The 22121-nt window shown below is 36.7% G+C and overlaps 1 protein-coding gene across 3 annotated transcripts in view; it reads right to left on the bottom strand.

Annotated features, from left to right (window-relative positions):
• Window positions 1–22121, bottom strand: part of CPNE8 (copine 8) — a 329571-nt gene that overhangs the window by 225687 nt on the left and 81763 nt on the right. For all 3 annotated transcript variants that reach the window (XM_060166571.1, XM_060166572.1, XM_060166573.1), the window contains exon 4: window positions 8200–8239. In XM_060166571.1, coding sequence (XP_060022554.1) covers window positions 8200–8239 — 40 coding nt within the window. The remainder of the gene's footprint in view (window positions 1–8199; window positions 8240–22121) is intronic.

The raw sequence follows: 22121 nt of genomic DNA, 5'->3' as shown, positions 1-22121 counted from the left end.
TATTTTATTTTTGGTTGTGTTGGGTCTTCGTTGCTGCAAGTGGGTTTTCTCTAGTTGTGGCGGGAGGACACTCTTCATTGCTAGGTGCAGGGCTCTCATTGCGGTGGCCTCTCCTGTTGCAGAGCACGGGCTCTAGGCACATGGGTTTCTGTAGTTGTGGCACTTGGGCTCAGTAGTTGTGGTTTGTGGGCTCTAGAGCGCAGGCTCAGTAGTTATACCACACGGGCTTAGTTGCTCCGTGGCATGTGGAATTTTCCCAGACCAGGGCTCGAACCCATGTACCCTGCATTGGCAGGCAGATTCCCAACCACTGCACCACCAGGGAAGCCCCTGCTTTCTTAATGGTTGTGCTGTTTGGGGTATAAAGGAAACTCAACATGAAGCAATTCGATTTAATATTTTAAGAAAAATAATTTGTCCCATTTTAACATTATAATAATACACCTTTTTTTAATCAAGAATTTGTCTTTTTAATGAATGGATCCATCTACAAAGCAAAAATGCTAATCCTACCTCCAAGAAATTAACACAAATTTCTTTTTTTTCCCCACCCACTCTTGAAATTTATTTTTTAAATGCACAGAAATAATATAAACAGTAAAAAGTATATACAAAGAAAAATAATTCCTCCACCTATTTCAGGACTAATTCTTACTACACACGTATTACCAGTATCATCAAAATATCATAAAATGTTCCCTATAATTTTCAAGAATATGCATACATATATATGTGTGTGTGTGTGTCCATGTGCAGTGTGTTTCTTCATATAATGTTTTCCACAAATGAGAGAATTTCTCACACATTATTATTAATAGTTCTAAACTCAGACATCAGTAGCTAAATTGCAAATATAATTTCAAAATTATACTCTAAAGTTGAATTTATTTTCCCTCAGCACAGTTGTTGATTTTCAAAATAATTCTTGCTTGATAAGAGTCCAAATGAAGGCAGTTAAATAAGACACTGAATGAAAATTAATCTTTCAATGAATGAGTAGTTATTGATCAAAATGAACCAATTTTCTAAAATTATCAACAACATACATATTTAAATTGTGAACCATACTATTTATAGATTAAGAATAAAGCTACTCTATTCACAAATACTATAACAAATCTATGGAAAATATTTACCTTCTAGAGGCACATCATCTTTTGTCTAGATGTTAGTTCTCATCAGTAAAGATGTGAGAAATGTAATATGCTAACAAAAAATGTTAAGTAAATATTCTCACTGCTGTCAAACATGATGATATAGTCAACAGGCTAAATAACTAGAAAACTTACTATATAGTACTATTAAATAATTTGATATATATTATAGCATTATTAAATAATAAATATAATACTATCACACAATGTCATTAAATACTAAGCCCTGAGTAAGGGCCAGTTTTACATGCAAACAATCTCACTTAATATAACATAATGAGTGCCAAAGACACTGTCATCAAACCTACCTCAAGCACTGTCCCTAATTCTGTCTCAAAGTCTAAGATTCTACAAGACCATGTTGAAAATGCAAATAGAAACATAATCCATTTATTGAGCGTCAGTCATAAATTCTTTAATTTGAATATGCTTATAAGGCTAGCTCTCATTAGCTGATAAAGACCAGAAAGCTTGCTACATAAAAAAAAAAGAAAGTTATTATTGAAAAAGCATCAGAGGATAGCACGGAGAGCTCTTTTACACAGGGCAGTCAGGCAAGCCTCTAAGTAGATGACAACTAAGTAGAAATTTCAATAATATAACAGAAAGAACCATGTGAACATTTGAGACAATAGGTAGGTAGGAGAAGAAGCAAGAACAAAGTCCCTGAGACAAGAAGACACTTGGGGTGTTTAAGGAAAAGCAAGAGGGCCAGTGGGCTTAGAGTAGAATGAGCAAAGAAGAGAATGGAAGGAGAGGATGGAGCCAAGGGCCCATGATGGACTGTGAATTCTGTCTCAAGTGTGGAGGGAAGCCACTGGAAAATTAATTTGAACTAGAAAGTGATATGTCCTGACTAGTCTTTTTAAATGATAATTCTGGCTAATCATTTCCCACCAAATTTGTAAATGCTAAAGTTCCCCCAAGGTTCTACCCTATTCTCTTCTCCATTTATACTTTTTTATATAATTTTATTGAGTTCCAACTCTATAGGCTGACAGTTCTCAAGTCTCCAGAAATGGCCTAGTTAATATCTCCAGTTAGATGCTTACTGGAGTCTCAAACAATATAAACCTGCCCTGACCACTGATTTCTCTATTCTCATCCCCACCACCTCAGTCTCTTCCTCCCCAATGTACCCCATGGCAATAAACTGTATCTTCATTTATCCAGTTTCCAATAACCTAGGAATCATTCTATTTTCATCTCTTATTTTCAGACCTAATATCTACATCATCATCAACCATATCACCAAAATATATTCCAAATCTGCCACTTTTTACCACTTCAAGGTCTATACTTACCAAATATCGTTTACCTAGCTAAATTAACAGCAGTTTTATAACTGGTCTCTGTTGGTTCACAAGAGCAGGGGTTCCCTGGGTAAAACCTGAAACTAGCCCCTGTGCACTGGGGCTTCCCAACCCCATTATCCACTTCAGCTGCCAGTTGTTATTTAAACCTATAAATCAGATCACATCATCTTCCAGTGAAATCCATAAAAAAAAATCCAAATTCTTTAAACTTTGGCCTACAAATCTCCACACCATCTGAATTCTATCTACCTTTCCAAATTATTCCATTCTTCTTTCCTTACCATTCAGTCTATATAGGGTAGCTATCTTTCAGTCACACCAACATACTAAATTACTTCCTGACTCAAGGTCTTTGCACTACTGTTCCTTTTGCCTTAAATGCTCTTCCCCTAGATTTTCAATAGTTCCCTCCTTCTCTTTAATAAGTATACCCAGGATAAGAACTGGTACAGAATCATGCTGCCTGGTTGAGGGAAATATAAGCTTCTAGCTAACTAGCTTCATGAGTCACCCTCTCTCAGTATCAAAATCTTATTAATATAAATGCTATAAAGAAGTTATCTTAGCCATTTATTTGCATTTGTTTTTATTGAATAAATCTATATACGCCACTTCCCCAACTCTAAACTGTAAGCTGTTTTAGGACAAGGATCTTGTTTGTCTTATTCATTGCTATATTTCTCAGCATTACAAGAGTGCCTGGAATATATTTATTGCTTACCTGGTTGTGTGAATATACATTAGAATTCAATTCAGTTATATATGGGTTAAACTGACATATTCTAATGAAAAACTCTTTCCCCACTTATAAATCTATTCCTATGAAAAATGCATTTCATGATCTGAACAATTAATTAACTTTCATATAAAATTTTCAAATACAACTGATCTATATGTGGAAGTTTATATATATAATATTTAGAAAGTATATTGAAGAACACGCACATCTTCACTGAAGGTTGGTATTTTGTGGCTGAAATAATCCAGTGAGCAATTAACTATCTAAAACAAAAACTGTAGTGGGTACCTTCCAAGACGAACCAAATGGATAAATGCATTTTGGATTGCCTGGTAGGTATGAAAAATTAGTACACAAAGTACAGTTTCGATGTTATCTGCTCCAGAACACCAAAAAGAATCCTAGATACACCAATTACGGGCCTGTTAATAATCTTTTCATTAATGATGCAATTAAATTATGCAAATAGAAATATGTAAATTTCCTTAGAGAATCATAAAATGGATAAATCATCTAAAGGAATACATCCCTGGATTCCATAAGTCAGCTGTGAACATAATGTTTCTTCACTAAAAACTTGTCCACCACCAATAAAATCAATTAAAATTATACTGATTCTTCATCTATTCACCTGTATTCATTTGCAATGTTAGAAATCTAAGGTACAGTTCTATATTATATCTCCATTTTCCTTATTAGTACCAAAAATTTAAGACTGGTACTTAAGACCCCTAAGTACTAGAAACCAAATAAAATCATCCTGAAAGTGGGATCTTTCAAAATTATCAGAAATGAGAAAGAGAAAAAATTTATTATAGTTAACTCAAGGAGTCTCTCTTGCTACCAAATCCCTTTTGTAAAAGATAGGTGCCTGTACTCCACATGCAAGCACAGGCACTTAGCAGTATTTCCTAAAAGGTTTCAGTTTTTCTTTCCCTTTGCAAAATTGGAAGGTGTAGACAACCACACTTTTAAAGAACTGCATCTTCAGGGAATAAACCTAGTTTATTTATTGGTTTCTCTGGTCTTTCAAATGCCTCCTGAATTCCTTTTGGGTTGAATGAGTTATATGCTCTTTTACCTAAAATCTGTACTTGTTTGCTTTCAAATAAAGATGGGTTTTTGTTGTTGCTAATATCTAGCAGAAATTCAAAGCAGTTATCTCTAACAATTCCTGTAACAATTCAAAAACACATTTCCTCCTTCTTTTGACACGCTTCATCCACTCTTAGCTCAGGCGCTATTAAGTAATTTGTGTTGCTTACTATATATATTTGATAAACATAACAGAGAATAATGTGAGAATACATTAAAATGTGAGATAATATAAACTACAGGAACTATAAAAAGCTATGCAATACTCCAGCAGAAAAGTGATGAAAATGTGAACTAAGGCAGTAACAGTAAGGAAAGAAGACAGAAGAGAAGCAATTCTTTGTTAGAATGAGCAGGATTTGGTGACTCACTAGATGTGAGACAGGAAGAGGTTAAGGAAGACTGACCCTGAAATATAAGGGGAAGGAGATGTTAAGCAATTCTACTTGGGAGAGTTAGTGCTCAGTTTCCATTCAGGAAAGGAAATGGGGTAAGTTCATAAAGAAGTGAAAACTGAACAAGAAACATTAGTTCTAAAGGGGTGACTTTCTGTGATTGACTCAGGGCTGTCAGAGCTTTCCAAGACCTCCTCTGGGTAGGGGTTATCACTGCTCTCTAAAGGTATAACTACAGCTTTGAGTGCAATAGGCCAGGTGGAATATCTCAGAGCTCCTGTCTTTGATGGAAGTAGATTTAATGTGTTTAAAGTTAAACACAATTTGTTTCTCAGTTCCTTTTTAAAGGGTCTCTAAAGCACTGTGTTATGGTATTAAACAAGCCAATATTATGTGTACTGTTAATTATTTATTTTTATTCTCAGTCATTCAAGAGTTAAGTGTGTCTTCTTTTAAAGAATCATTTCAGGGCTTCCCTGGTGGTGCAGTGGTTGAGAGTCCTCCTGCCAATGCAGGGGACACGGGTTCGTGCCCCGGTCCAGGAGGATCCCACATGCCGCGGAGCGGCTGGGCCCGTGAGCCATGGCCGCTGGGCCTGAGTGTCCGGAGCCTGTACTCTGCAATAGGAGAGGCCACAACAGTGACAGGCCCACATACCGCAAAAAAAAAAAAAAAAAAAAAGAGAGAATCATTTCAGAAACTTGAAATGTTTTTGTCATAACAAGGATCAGGAAAATTATATGAAAGTTTTCTAAATAAGTACACTGTGTTGATGATTATTCTCATGAAGATAATACAGGCAGAGGAGCAAAATTGGGATGGAAAAGGTTATCAAAAATACATTTTTGATATATTTGAATTTTAGGCTTCTGTAGAATATCTACCAAGGAATATCTGACAAGCAGTTGGAAACTTAGATTTTCTGGGGTGTACAGAGGGTACATGAAACATCAAGATAAGACAGGTAAATGACTGAACTCTCCCAAAGAGAGTTTATACAATGAGATGAGATGAAAATTGAAAATAAAGCCATAAGAAGCACTAATATTAAGGAATAGGAGGAGAAAGAGAAACTAAAATATAATAGGTACTGAATAAACAGAGAGGTAGGAAAAGAAGCAAGGGAAAAATTTCCATGGAAGTAAAGGGAGGTAAGTATTTCAAGAATACAGTAGTCAATCGTGTCCAAAATAATGGGGAGATCAAGTAAAGTAAAGAATGAAGGGAGGCCACTACATTTTGATCTAACCTATGTCAGAATAGTTTAAGCAGAAATGAACATGAGAATACAGTAAAGAAATTGAAGGGAGAATGAAAAGGAAGTTATGATAGAAACCCAGGCTGTTTGGTAAAGAAGTATGGTATGAGAAGATAGTAAAAGAGATATCATGACGGTAAAACAGAGTCAGGATATTTACTTATGAAAAAAAGCTATTCTACAAAAGAAAAATATTTGAAAAGATATATACATTGATGGCTTCTATAAGACATATCTCTTACATAAAAATATTTAGTCATTACTGATTATTAAAGGAAGACATAGTTAATCATGTTTGAGGTACCTTCCTATCCCATATTCCATATACTATGTCCTGAACATCAATGGTAAGGACTACATGTTAGTAGTAGTAGTCCTCACACTCACCCTCAATATATACAACCCCATGAAAATGTCCTTAACTTCTCAGTTATTATGCCCTCTGAAGACTAGTCTAAACTGAGAAACACTGAGAAATTATATTCAGAGAGAGTGGGCACTTGAAAGTCTATGCCCAGTCAGTGTTAGGGAGGTCATTTTCCCTATGTACACAGGATGAATAAACAGAGAAACTTGGTCTTCAGAGAGAAACAGAAGCTCAGAGAAAAGCTATAGTGAAAAGAATATGTGGCTTTATTGACTGAGAGAGAGACAGAGAGAAACAGAGAAAATAGCTGTCTCAGTCCAACCCACCATGCCTGTTTCTAGCAGCAATTCCCATACAGCAAGTTACATGTCACATTTATGAGATGCTCCTAAATCCCTTCAATAAACCCCCTCCATGTGAGATAAGTTAATGCATTTTTGTTCCTTGCAACTAGATAATTTTAACTAGAAAATGTGGTTCCTTTTCTGATTCTTCCAATGAAGTTTCGAAAACTTCTAATACAAAGCTATGTAAATAAGTTTTAAATGTCTAACTACATGCTAAAAGTCTTATCTTAAGGAGTAGAAGGGTATCATGGCAACTGCAATGAACTTTACTTATGGGAAGTAATGAGCTTGTTACAGCATTCTTTTCAAATTGTACAAAGACTAACCTTTGAATCTTTCTTCAAATGATTCTGCTCTATACTCCATAACAGAAATAAATATCATACCTCCTTTAATGAAGGAAAAGATCAGTAAATTGTGATTTTTTTACCACCATTATCAGGCTTCCAGTTTTCCCAAATCACCTTGGGGTCACCCCCTACATCCCCTCTCTCTTCTCTGAACTATGACATTCCCTGTCTGCAAACTACACAGGAAATTATACATATCTATCTATCTATCTATCTATCTAGATAGATAGATAGATCTCTACCTATTCTATCTAATAGCATACAAAAATAGAAAAATCTCACCTTCTCAGCCTCTGGGCATGAACTTTAGTCTGGCTGACCTCGCAACACTGGCACAGCCACCAATTTTACATTTGTATACTCAGATTTCACTTAAAACCTAGTTAAACCCCTTTCAGAATATTCTTTTCACCCCCATCCAGCCCTTCCTATTAGATATGGCCTAATTCCAAACTGGTCAATATTCCGTTGATAAAACCACCAGTGCTTAGCCAAAGAATATCACTCTCATCCCTCACTTCCCACCACCTCCTCTTTTTCTGCCTAACTCTGACACTCTTGCTGCTCCTGAACCTGAAAACTCCCCAGATAACAGTTGTTGCCTGGTGAGTAAATCTCTTAAGGAAAAGGAATGGGAAGATCAGAGCCCAGAAAGGAAAAAAAGATAGTAAGTGACTTGTGGATGGACTCCATGCCTGTGTTACTCATCTTGTACAATCAGAAACTACCATGGTACCTGGCATGAGGAGGTGCTTAGAAAATACTGTTGAACAAATGAACTACAGGGACAGCAGAATAGCAAATCATTCTGCCTACACCCTAGTACCTTCTATTCTCTCAAAAGTGAAGACTCCCAAAAAGACATAATCTTACTATTTCATCTTCTTAAGCTGATCCAACTTTGAACATTATAGGGAACTGACATCATTTCTTTAAAAAAAACCAAATATAACAAATAAGTAAGATTAATCCATTTCACATACTGAAGATATCTTTCTTTCAATAAGCTTCTCCAAATGTTATTCTAGGGTTCTTTAAAAATGTTATTTATTTTCAATGCATTTATTACATAAGTTGTGGACATTTAATATTAATCAATCAACATAAATATCAATCAAATCATGATATTATAATTTATATTTGCAACCATCATAAAGAACATAAAAATATGAACTTACATGTTTTGACAAGTTGGGACTCTTCGAATCAACATCATACCTAAAAGATTAAAATATAAAATTTAAATTATTTCCACAAAATAAAGTTAGAGAAAAATGTCAGTATATCCCCCAAAACATAAATAAAAAATGAATCAAAATTATATGAATAGGGAGAAAAACTTAGCAAATTTAGAAATTTCTCATAATCTGTGGCCTACATACCAAAGGTAGAATTCACAATCCCTGGGTGCTTTTATTTCTACAACTTAAGTAGAAGTCCTAATATTTTCACAGTCATGAATTCTTCTGCTCGATAAGACAAGTTTAAAATTTCCCTTTTCTGTGAATCAATAGATTCCTAATATCCGTAAAAACTGAAATTTCCCTTTTAAAACAAGTGCGGATAACAGGCTATCATTTGTTATAATTATAATTACATTATATAATTATATATAAATATAAGTATATTATAATTATATCATAATTCTTATTTAATATCATAAATGTTCTCATTAATTTTGAAATTTGGCCAAAGTAATGGCATATTATATTTCCCCAATCACAGAACTTGGAGAAACCATGTATTTTATGGAAAAAGAAATGTATTTATATAGGATTATTATATGTCCTATTTTTGATCACTTAGTACTGGAAATAAATGATTTCTTAAGGAGATCCTGGAAAAACATCACCTACTGTCACTTTAGCCCCTTGTTTTAAAGAAATTTTTAGAAACAGAAAGGCTGTTAATAACCAAAACAATCTCAATTTACTGAATTCTTAAATAGGAAAATATTTGTACTGGTTCCAGTCTTTCTCCCAAATCATATTCCTTTCACATTCTTTGTGCATAGCTTCCTACCAAAAATTAACTGCTTTTTTTTTAAGGTTTAAGTCTTCCCTCTCACATAACAAAAATGTTTCACAGAGAAATGAAGCGTCTAGTCAAAAAAAGGCAAAGAAAAAGAGTTCACTGAGTGTACTGATTCTGGGCAGAGGTGCACTTACTCCATAGCAAAGAATGTTTACCACAAACTGGCTTTAAAATTGTGTGATGCAAATACCTGCTTCAGAAGAATTACAAATTACTCTTCTTCATGTCAGGGAATTTTGACACTCTCAACAGCTGTAAACTAGAATTTTGAATCAACAAATTGCCAACATCTACTGAAGACCTACAAATATTAGTTAAAAAATATTTCTCTTATTCAAGAAATTTTTCTCGTTCAAAACAATTTCTAAGTGTAAAATTAAAATTAGCAACAGTAGCAATATCAAAGGTAAAACATAACTCTGCTGGCTCCTTCTCAAGTATCATCCCTGGAAACCATTTTCTATAAAGGGTTTAGTGTAGACTAGGGAGAAATAACATTGTATATTCAGCTCAGTTAAAAAAGCAAACAGAAAAGTATTTATGTTTTCATCACAAAGAGTTTAAGTATCCTCACATACAATCCTCCTTCATTGTCTTTAACAAAGCTTTTAATGCTATTACCTCAAAAATAGGTAATTTACAGCATACCTCTGAAGGCTTTAAATAATATGCTGGATTACAATGCACTTGAAATTACCATGATTTTTCTTCTCAGAGAATTTTCCTTCTAACTTTTCTAAAATTATCACTGGTTTTAATCCTCACAAGTCAGAACATAAACACGACATCCTAAATAGTTAAAAATATATCTGTGTGCATGGGGGTGGGGCTGTGTGAATGTGGGTGTCTGTCTATATTTATAAGTGCCATAATCTCCTTAAGTAAAAGAGAATACACTGCAAAGCAGAAGTTCAGTAGTTTACCCCCAGGATGGTACACTTGTGCCTAAATGTACTAACAGCAATTTTGTAAACCATTTCATCCTGTTGTTGAAATCTTATTAGTAGAGTACTGAATTGGCAGTAACTGATTTGAATGGCTCCTAAGGATTATGTTTTCTAGTGGAGGGTAACAGATGTTGACTGGAATTTTTCCTGTATTTCTGAAATTCCCACTAAGGCCAAAGCTGTAAACAAAAGATACTACATTTCTCTTCACGCTTAGCTCACAGATCCCGTTGAGTCACTCTCATTAGGGTCAGACCCTTCTCCACAAAGCTTACTCATGAAGTGACAGGCTATTCCTTACTTCTGGGGGCACATCAGGAGGTTCTTTCCACTCCCTAAAGCAAGGTGAAGGGGAGCTCCAAAACCTAGGGTGATTGTGTGAAGAGGAGGACAGCATCTGGTTTCCCTGCCACTTAAAGAACCTGCCTATAGGTCCATCCTAGGATGCCAATGGAAGAGAATGTTAGCTGACAGTGTTAGGAAGTGCCTTCTAAGAGCTGAAGAACAAGGAACAATGTCCTTTTGAAAGCAAGAAGGACCCTCTGGGGCTCCTGGGTATGGAAGCCTTTCCATTTCCCCCATTTCTCATTTGTAGGGAACAGACTCCAGCCTACATAAGCTTCCCTGAGTTCCAAAGGGCAGATTACAACAGTTGCTAATCAAGGAAGGGAGGGGATGCAGAGACAAGGGAGGAGCAGCAGAGAAACAATAGTGCACCCTTGGGGCAGGGCCCTGGTTCACCCTAAAGGAGTACACATAACAATATCTTTAAGCTCTTTATAGAATTAAAACCTCCAACAAATGGAAGATGTTGGAATTATTCATTCCAGAGAAGACCACCTGAGGCCAGATTAAAGGAATCAGAGAAGCACATCAAGAGATTACCTGGGACCAGATTAGAGGAATGAAGGCCCTGAACACACACTAATCTTATCAGGAACCCCACCCTTGAATCCTTGCTGTAAAACTCATCAACAAATCTTCCCAGGTTGGGACACAACCTTTCAAGGGCAGCAGCATGCTGTGTCGCCCTTTGCCTGGTAAAGCAATAAAGCTATTCTTTTCTACTTCACCCAAAACTCTGTCTCTGAGATTTGATTCAGCACCACTGCACAGCTTTTTAGTCCCCTTGATATGTGACCCCTGTGGCCAGTATCCTCTAAGGTCTAGGCTTTGTAGAACCCACTGCCTCCCAACTCCCCTAGCTTTCTGCTCTTCCACTCCCCTTCTCTCCTGCAAGTAGTTATGATAGAAGCTCCAAATGAGGGGAGAGAAAGTGAAGAGTTTTGGATTAAGTTTGAGATTAAAGTTTTAAAATGAATAGTACATAACTATTAACAAAATGAGATGGTTCTAATAAACAAAAGTGACTGAAAAGTCATGCAATTAGACGTTGGCATTGTTAAGGTAGCCCTTAACCAATGGGAAAAACTGGAATTGGCAGTGTTGGGACAATTATTGGAAAAAATAAAGCAACATACTTTCCCCCAAAGTGTTGAGAATCTTCAAAACTAGATTGTAATAACATAATACATTCCATAATTATCACCACCTGATTTATCAAGGAGGAAAATCATCTACTAGGTAAGTCAAACCTACACTTATAACTCCCTTGTTGTTGTTCTAGGCTAAATGGAAAAACAAGAGCAAAAAGAATTATATCTGATTTCTCACATTCTCCTCACATACTACATAGTGATACAGCTACCCACACTTCTTGCTCAAAGACATTTCTGTACAGCTGTTCTGCCAATAATAAAATTTTCAACTATGACAACAAAGTAATTTATAAAGTACCTATACTATTATAGGTGTAACAGTTATATAACAAAATAAATAAAAGTTTATGACTTTATCTGTGATATATACATAGCATGATGACAGAAACCATGTCTCTTTAATGAGTAAGTACACATCAAATCAAAAAGGCAGGAGAATTTTACGACTCATAGCTGATAAACTAATCTTAAAAATATCTCACGCAAATCACCATAACAATAATTGTGGATTAATAAGAACTTACAGGAATTTGGGCCACTGCTGCCAGGAATCAGGAATACATATTCATTCATTTTCTTTCTCTCTCTCTCTGATTACAATTTTCTATCAGCATTGAAAGCTAACTAAAAATACCTCCCCAAAGCCATTTCTCAAACCTTCCATAATATGCAATTGTTTAGATGTTGTACTTCCAAAGCTTCTTTTTTATTGTTTTCTAGAATTTTGTAAAATCAATACACAGGTTAACTAAATAAAACACAATTCTGAAAACCATTTACACCTATCTGTTGGCCAATGTAGACTACTGCACTATGCAGCACTGCTGTTCCTTCAAAGGGACATGTTACTGTAAACATGTTGGAGTATTTGTGGTAGTGCTCTGAGTGATGCACATTGGGATTACAGGTGATTTTACTGACTACTTTATCCTTTTCTCATTTCCTAAATTTTCTACAATGAACATTTTCTCCTAGGACTAATACATTGCTAAGACAAAATTAAAAAACTAATCATAGTTAGGTACAATGGATAAATAGGTACTCATAACTAGAGAACAATTACACTGTTCTTCACATTTATTTAGACAGATATAGTGGAAAAATCACAATGTTTAAAAAAAAGAAAGAAAGCCTGCTCTCCCAGGTTATATGAGATACTTACAAAAGTGCAAAATCAGAAGAAATTATTTAAAGTGATATCAAAAATAGTACATAAACTAAGAGAATATACTTGTTACTTTTCTTGATAATCTTCTCCAGGTATCCCCTTCTGTGGTCCTAACTGTCTGAATTTTTGAGAGATCATATAAAATTGAAATAATATTATTTGACTCAAATTTCTGAAATTAACCAAATACATTCAAAAGTTTAAATGATACTTATTTAACTCAAGTTTGCAATATGCTTTCACATTTCAAACATGATACAATTTCTATGAGAAATCCTGTAAATTTTAGAAAAAAGGAAAAAGCTGAAGAAGTTAAAATATATCATTTACCTACATTAATTTGGTACTTTATTTCTTCTTGTTACACTATGATAAAATAATACAACATGCTCCCATTCTAATCAAACATACTAATTTCCTATATATTCTTACTTTTGCTTACTTATATTAAATATATTCCATTACTACATTCACTGTGCAGTAGAACACTTCAAACATTTACTTTCATCAGTATTAGCTAACCAAGACAAAAATAAAAATTCCTCAGTCCGGGCATTATTTATTCTCTTCATAAAATTTTAGACATTCGGGCTTTGTACAATTAAATTATAAACTATTTTATGCAAAATTTAATTCTATATTGGAAAGCACAGATCCAATGAACATGTTAATTAAACTATCCAGGCCTCAGTTTTCTCATTTACAAAAATGAGATTGGGGCTTCCCTGGTGGTGCAGTGGTTGAGAGTCTGCCTGCCAATGCAGGGGACATGGGTTCGTGCCCCGATCCGGGAAGATCCCACATGCCACAGAGCGGCTTGACCCATGAGCCATGGCTGCTGGGCCTGCGCGTCTGGAGCCTGTGCTCCGCAACAGGAGAGGCCACAGCCGTAAGAGGCCCGCATACCGAAAAACTAAAAAAAATATATATATATATGAGATAACTCTGCCTCAGAAATTTATTGGATTGGTTAAATCTGTTTACATATAGCAATGATTCTATTACAAACTGTGAATAATAGCAGTAGTATTACTATCACGAACCACATCTTTTTGTCTGTACTTACAAAACTTACTCTCAAACGGTATGAGCTTCCATAGTTATTTTACTTAGTTTATAAAAAACTGGAAGATATTAGTAACAAACATATTAAACCATCTAATCATTCTTTTCTTCCATATTTCCACCAGTAAGCGTGCTGAAGTTTTGGGGTTTTTTTTAATTCCATGAATCACATACAGTACAATATTACTGATTTATCACAAAATATTAGAGAAATACGTTGTTCTATCAATGGCCTAACTTTCTTCCTACCTTTAAGTCTTCCTTGTCCATACCAAGCATACCTGGTGAGCTTGACAAACACGGTATAAGTATCAGGTGCTTCCCGAACCTAATATATTCTCATTTGAGTCATTAGTTTGTCAAAGTAACTCTTGAAATGGCATTTGGTAAAATAGACATAATATTTAAATGACTAACCAACACCAAGTTCAGTGGAATTATATTTTCTTACCTGGACACTCCTTAAAATCCATTAGCTTCCTTAGTCTCATGTTCAGTAGAGATGAGCACGTGACCACCACTCTGTGTACAGGTAAATCATTCTTTACCTACTTCTCTCCAGAATGACCTGACCAGCTCTTCATTTTTGCTCTCTGGTCTACTGACTAACACTTGATTGCTATCATACTTTTTAGAGCACCATTTTCCTTCCTTTCCTTCTACTAAGGCAATTCTATAATAGCCACAATTATGAATGTGAAATGACGTGGACTTAAGAAACCAATACAAGGAGGGCTAAAATTAGACAACAGTGTGGGAAAGTGGGTAAGTATCACAGTTCACCTCTGTGGAACAAAAACTCAATAACTAATAATATCTTGTAAACAGACTGACTCCAGGTTCTCTGTGGATAGGGAGTTGAACTTAAAGATAATATTTTAATATGCCTGATTCAGCATCAAAATAAAAAGAATATTAAAAATTCTAGCTTTATTCCAGGGAGAAGATGGCAGAAGAGTAAGATGCAGAGATCACCTTCCTCTCCACAGATATATCAGAAATACATCTACATGTAGAACTGCTCCTATAGAACACCCACTGATTGCTGGCAGAAGACCTCAGACCTCCCAAAAGTCAAGAAAGTCCCCACGTACCTGGGTAAGGCAAAAGAAAAAAGAATAAACAGAGACAAAAGGATAGGGACGGGACCTGCACCAGTGGGAGGGAGCTGTGAAGGAGGAAAGGTTTCCACACACCAGAAGCCCCTTCGCGGGCGGAGACTCCGGTGGTGGAGGGGGGAAGCTTCAGAGCCACGGAGGAAAGCACAGCAACAGGGGCGCGGTGGGCAAAGCGGAGAAATTCCTGCACAGAGGATCGGTGCCAACCAGCACTCACCAGCCCGAGAGGCTCACACGCCGGGACAGGCGGGGGCTGGGAGCTGAGGCTCGGACTTCGGTCGGATGCCTGGAGAGGACTGGGGTTGGTGGCGTGAACACAGCCTAAAGGGGTTAGTGCACCACGGCTAGCTGGGAGTCCGGAAGAAGTCTGGAGCCGCCGAAGAGACAAGAGACTTTTTCTTGCCTCTTTGTTTTGTGCTGCATGAGGAGAGGGGATTAAGAGCAGTGCTTAAAGGAGTTCCAGAGACGGGCGCGAGTCACGGCTATCAGAGCAGACCCCGGAGACGGGCATGAGGCGCTAAAGCTCCTGCTGCCGCCACCAAGAAGCCTGTGTGCCAGAACAGGTCACTATCCATGTCGCCCCTCCCGGGAGCCTGTGCAGCCCGCCACTGCCAGGGTCCCATGACCTAGGGACAACTTCCCCGGGAGAACGCACGGCGCACCTCAGGCTGGTGCAAAGTCATGCTGGCCTGTGCTGCCTCAGGCTCGCCTGCATCCATCCCCCTCCATCCCCCCAGCCTGAGTGAGCCAGAGCCCCCGAATCAGATGCTCCTTTAACACCATCCTGTCTGAGCAAAGAAGAGATGCCCTCAGGTGACCTACACGCAGAGGCAGGGCAAATCCAAAGCTGAACCCCAGGAGCTGTGCAAACAAAGAAGAGAAAGGGAAATTTCTCCCAGCAGCCTCAGAAGCAGCGGATTAAAGCTCCACAATCAACTTGATGTACCCTGCACCTGTGGAACAGCTGAATAGACAACGAATCATCCCAAATTGAGGAGGTGGACTTTGGGAGCAAGATATATTATTTTTTCCCCTTTTCCTCTTTTTGTGAGTGTGTATGTATATGCTTCTGTGTGAGATTTTGTCTGTATAGCTTTACTCACCATTTGTCCTAGGGTTCTGACCGTCCAGTTTTCTTCTTTCTTTTTTTTCACTTTTAAAATATTTTTCTTAATAATTATTTTTTATTTTAATTATTTTATCTTACTTTATTTTATTTTATCCTCTTTATTTCTTTTTATTTTTTCTCCCATTTATTCTGAGCCATGTGGAGAACAGGCTCCTGGTGCTCCAGCCAGGCATCAGGGCTGTGCCACATAAGTGGGAGAGCCAACTTCAGGACACTGGTCCACAAAAGGCCTCCCAGCTCCACGTAATATCAAACGGTGAAAATCTCCCAAAGATCTCCATCTCAACACCAAACCCAGCTTCACTCAACAACCAGCAAGCTACACTGCTGGACACCCTATGTGAAACAACGAGCAAGACAGGAACACAGTCCCATGCATTAGCAGAGAGGCTGCTTAAAATCATAATAAGGCCACAGACACCCTAAAGCACACCACCAGACATGGACCTGCCCACCAAAAAGACAAGATCCAGCCTCATCCACCAGAACACAGGCACTACTCCCCTCCACCAGGAAACCTACACAACCCACTGAAGCAATCTTAGCCACTGGGGACAGACATGAAAAACAACGGGAACAACAAACCTGCAGTCTGCAAAAAGGAGACCCCAAAACAGTAAGATAAGCAAAATGAAAAGACAGAAAAACACACAGCAGATGAACGAGCAAGGTAAAAACCCACCAGACCTAACAAATGAAGAGGAAATAGGCAGTCTACCTAAAAGACTTCAGAATAATGATAGTAAAGATGATCCAAAATCTTGGAAATAGAAGAGAGAAAATGCAAGAAACATTTAACAAGGACCTACAAGAACTAAAGAGGAAACAAGCAATGATGAACAACACAATAAATGAAATTAAAAATACCCTAGAAGGAATCAATAGTAGAATAACTGAGGCAGAAGAACGGATAAGTGACCTGGAAGATAAAATAGTGGAAATAACTACTGCAGAGCATAATAAAGAGAAAAGAATGAAAAGAATTGAGGACAGTCTCAGAGACCTCTGGGAGAACAATAAACACACCAATATTCGAATTATAGGGGTCCCAGAAGAAGAGAAAAAGAAAGGGACCAAGAAAATATTTAAAGAGATTATAGTTGAAAACTTCCCTAATATGGGAAAGGAAATAGTTAATCCAGTCCAGGAAGCACACACAATCCCAAACAGGATAAATCCAAGGAGAAACACACCGAGACACATATTAATCAAACTATAAAAAGTTAAATACAAAGAAAACATATTAAAAGCAGCAAGGGAAAAACAACAAATAACACACAAGGGAATCCCCATACGGTTAACAGCTGATCTTTCAGCAGAATCTCTGCAAGCCAGAAGGGAATGGCAGGATATATTTAAAGTGATGAAGGAGAAAAACCTACAACCAAGATTACTCTAACCAGAAAGGATCTCATTCAGATTTGATGGAGAAATTAAAATCTTTACAGACAAGCAAAAGCTGAGAGAGTTCAGTGCCACCAAACCAGCTTTACAACAAATGCTAAAGGAACTTCTCTAGGCAAGAAACAAGAGAAGGAAAGACCTACAATAACAAACAAAAACAATTAAGTAAATGGGAATAGGAACATACATATCGATAATTACCTTAAATGTAAAAGGATTAAATGCTCCCACCGAAAGACACAGAGAGGCTGAATGGATACTAAAACAATACCCATATAGATGCTGTCTACAAGAGACCCACTTCAGACCTAGGGACACATACAGACTGAAAGTGAGGGGATGGAAAAAGATATTCCATGAAAATGGAAATCAGAAGAGAGCTGGAGTAGCAATTCTCATATCAGACAAAATTGACTTTAAAATAAAGATTATTACAAGAGACAAAGAAGGACACCACATAATGATCAAGGGATCAATCCAAGAAGAAGATATAACAATTGTAAATATTTATGCACCCAACATAGGAGCACCTCAGTACATAAGGCAAATACTAACAGCCATAAGAGGGGAAATCAACAGTAACACATTCATAGTAGGGGACTTTAACACCCCACTTTCACCAATGGACAGATCATCCAAAATGAAAATAAATAAGGAAACACAAGCTTTAAATGATACATTAAACAAGATGGACTTAATTGATATTTATATGACATGCCATGCAAAAACAACAGAACACACACTTTTCTCAAGTGCTAATGGAACACTCTCCAGGTAGATCATATCTTCGGTCACAGGCTAGCCTTGGTAAATTTAAGGAAACTGAAATCATATCAAGTATCTTTTCTGACCACAATGCTATGAGACTAGATATCAATTACAGGAATGATGTGTAAAAAATACAAACACATGGAGGCTAAACAATACACTACTTAATAACAAAGTGATCACTGAAGAAATCAAAGAGGAAATCAAAAAATACATAGAAGCAAATGACAATTGAGACACGACGACCCAAATCCTATGTGATGCAGCAAAAGCAGTTACAAGAGGGAAGATTATAGCAATACAATCCTACCTTAAGAAACAGGAAACACCTCAAATAAAAAACTTAACCTTGCACCTAAAGCAATTAGAGAAAGAAGAACAAAACAAGACCAAATTTAGCAGAAGAAAAGAAATCATAAGGAGCAGATCAGATATAAATGAAAAAGAAATGAAGGAAATGATAGCAAAGATCAATAAAACTAACAGCTGGTTCTTCGAGAAGATAAACAAAATTGATAAACCATTAGCCAGACTCATCAAGAAAAATAGGGAGAAGACTGAAATCAATAGAATTAGAAATGAAAAAAGAGACGTAACAACTGACAGTGCAGAAACACAAAAGATCATGAGAAATTACTACAAGCAACTCTATGCCAATAAAATGGACAACCTGGAAGAAATGGACAAATTCTTAGAAATGCACAACTTGCTGAGATTGAACCAGGAAGAAATAGAAAATATGAACAGACCAATCACAAGCACTGAAATTGAAACTGTGATTAAAAATCTTCCAACAAACAAAAGCCCACGACCAGATGGCTTCACAGGTGAATTCTATCAAACATTTAGAGAGGAGCTAACACCTATGCTTCTCATACTCTTCTAAAACATAGCAAAGGGAGGAACACTCCCAAACTCATTCTATGAGGCCACCCTAAGAACAAAACCAGACAAAGATGTCACAAAGAAAGAAAACTACAGGCCAATATCACTGATGAACATAGATGCAAAAATCCTCAACAAAATACTAGCAAACAGAATCCAACAGCACATTTAAAGGATCATAAATCATGATCAAGTTGGGTTTATTCCAGGAATGCAAGGATTCTTCTATATACGGAAATCAGTCAACATGATACACCATATTAACAAATTGAAGGAGAAAAACCATATGATCATCTCAATAGATGCAGAGAAAGCTTTCAACAAAATTCAACACCATTTATGATAAAAACCCTGCAGAAAATAGGCATAGAGAGAACTTTCCTCAACATAATAAAGGCCATATATGACAAACCCACAGCCAACGTCATCCTCAATGGCGAAAAACTGAAAGCATTTCCACTAAGATCAGGAACAAGACAAGGTTGCCCACTCTCACCACTCTTATTCAACATAGTTTTCGAAGATCTAGCCACAGCAATCAGAGAAGAAAAATAAATAAAAGGGATGCAAATCGGAAAAGAAGTAAAGCTGTCACTGCTTACAGATGACATGATACTATACATAGAGAATCCTAAAGATGCTACCAGAAAACTACTAGAGCTAATCAATGAATTTGGTAAAGTAGCAGGATACAAAATTAATGTACAGAAATCTCTGGCATTCCTATATACTAATGATGAAAAATCTGAAAGTGAAATCAAGAAAACACTCCCATTTACCACTGCAACAAAAAGAATAAAATATCTAGGAATAAACCTACCTAAGGAGACAAAAGACCTGTATGCAGAAAATTATAAGACATTGATGAAAGAAATAAGGATGATTCAAATAGATGGAGAGATATACCATGTTCTTGGATTGGAAGAATCAACACTGTGAAAATGACTCTACTACCCAAAGCAATCTAGAGATTCAATGCCATCCCTATGAAACTACCACTGGCATTTTTCATAGACCTAGAACAAAAAATTTCACAATTTGTATGGAAACACAAAAGACCCCGAATAGCCAAAGCAATCTTGAGAACAAAAAGTGGAAGTGGAGGAATCAGGCTTCTTGACTTCAGACTATACTACAAAGCTACAGTAATGAAGACACTATGGTACTGGCACAAAAACAGAAAGATAGATCAATGGAACAGGATAGAAAGCCCAGAGATAAACCCATGCACATATGGTCACCTTATCTTTGATAAAGGAGGCAGGAATATACAGTGGAGAAAAGACAGCCTCTTCAATAAGTTGTGCTGGGAAAACTGGACAGGTACATGTAAAAGTATGAAATCAGAACACTCCCTAACACCATACACAAAAATAAACTCAAAATGGATGAAAGACCTAAATGTAAGGCCAGACACTATCAAATTCTTAGAGGAAAACATAGGCAGAATACTCGATGACATAAATCACAGCAAGATCATTTTTGACCCACCTCCTAGAGAAATGGAAATAAATACAAAAATAAACAAATGGGACCTAATGAAACTTAAAAGCTTTTGCACAGCAAAGGAAACCATAAACAAGACCAAAAGACAACACTCAGAATGGGAGAAACTATTTACAAATGAAGCAACTGACACAGGGTTAATCTCCAAAATTTACAAGCAGCTCATGCAGCTCAATAACAAAAAAACAAACAACCCAATCCAAAAATGGACAGAAGACCTAAATAGACATTTCTCCAAAGAAGATATACAGATTGCCAATAAACACATGAAAGAATGCTCAACATCATTAATCGTTAGAGAAATGCAAATCAAAACTACAATGAGATATCATCTCACACCAGTCAGAATGGCCATCATCAAAAAATCTAGAAACAATAAATGTTGGAGAGGGTGTGGAAAAGGAAACACTCTTTCATGTTGGTGGGAATGTAAATTGATACAGCCACTATGGAGAACAGTATGGAGGTTCCTTGAAAAACTACAAATAGAGCTACCATACGACCCAGCAATCCCACGACTGAGCATATACTCTGAGAAAACCATAATTCAAAAAGAGTCATGTACCAAAATTGTTCATTGCAGCTCTATTTACAATAGTCAGGACATGGAAGCAACCTAAGGGTCCTTAAACAGATAAATGTATAAAGAAGATGTGGCACATATATACAATGGAATATTACTCAGCCATAAAAAGAAACGAAATTGAGTTATTTGTAGTGAGGTGGATAGACCTAGAGTCTGTCATACAGAGTGAAGTAAGCCAGAAGTAGAAAAACAAATACCATATGCTAACACATATATATGGAATCTATGAAAAGAAATGTCATGAAGAACGTTGGGGTAAGATGGGAATAAAGACACAGACCTACTAGAGCATGGACTTGAGGATATGGTGAGGGAGAAGGGTAAGCTGTGACCAAGTGAGAGAGTGGCATGGACATATATACACTACTAAACATAAAATAGATAGCTAGTGGGAAGCAGCCGCATAGCACAGGGAGATCAGCTAGGTGGTTTGTGACCACCTAGAGGGGTGGGAGGGAGGGAGATGCCAGAGGGAAGAGATATGGGAACATGTGTATATGTATAAGTGATTCACTTTGTTATAAAGCAGTAACTAACACACCATTGTAAAGCAATTATACTCTAATAAAGATGTTAAAAAAAATTCTAGCTTTAGCATCCTGAGTCTTGGAAATATGAGTCCACAAAGAGATAAAGGGAGCCATAGTTAGGCAGAGATCCATGTACTATACAAAGAAGCAGCTGAGAGAAACCAAGATCTGGGAAATGTCAGCCATGGGAATATATGAGGATCACCTTGGAGTATAAGTAGAAATTTTAAGAAAACTACTGAGGGATAGGATGGTTTGAAAATATGTCCATATATACCACCCAGCATTTCTACGTGGTTAAATCACTTATATTTTCAATAAACAGGTAGAGAAAATCTATAAAATGCAAAGCAATGCTGGGGACGGTGCTCAGGCCACACTCTAAATAGAATTAATCTGATTTCCTCCTAATATAATCTAGTATTTAGTACATCCATAGGACCCAACCTTATGTTATGGAT

Source organism: Lagenorhynchus albirostris, chromosome 11 (assembly GCF_949774975.1).
Source record: "Lagenorhynchus albirostris chromosome 11, mLagAlb1.1, whole genome shotgun sequence".
NCBI classification, from domain to species: Eukaryota; Metazoa; Chordata; class Mammalia; order Artiodactyla; family Delphinidae; genus Lagenorhynchus; species Lagenorhynchus albirostris.
The sequence above is the reverse complement of the archived record's forward strand: the minus strand, read 5'-3'. Positions and strand labels throughout refer to the sequence as shown.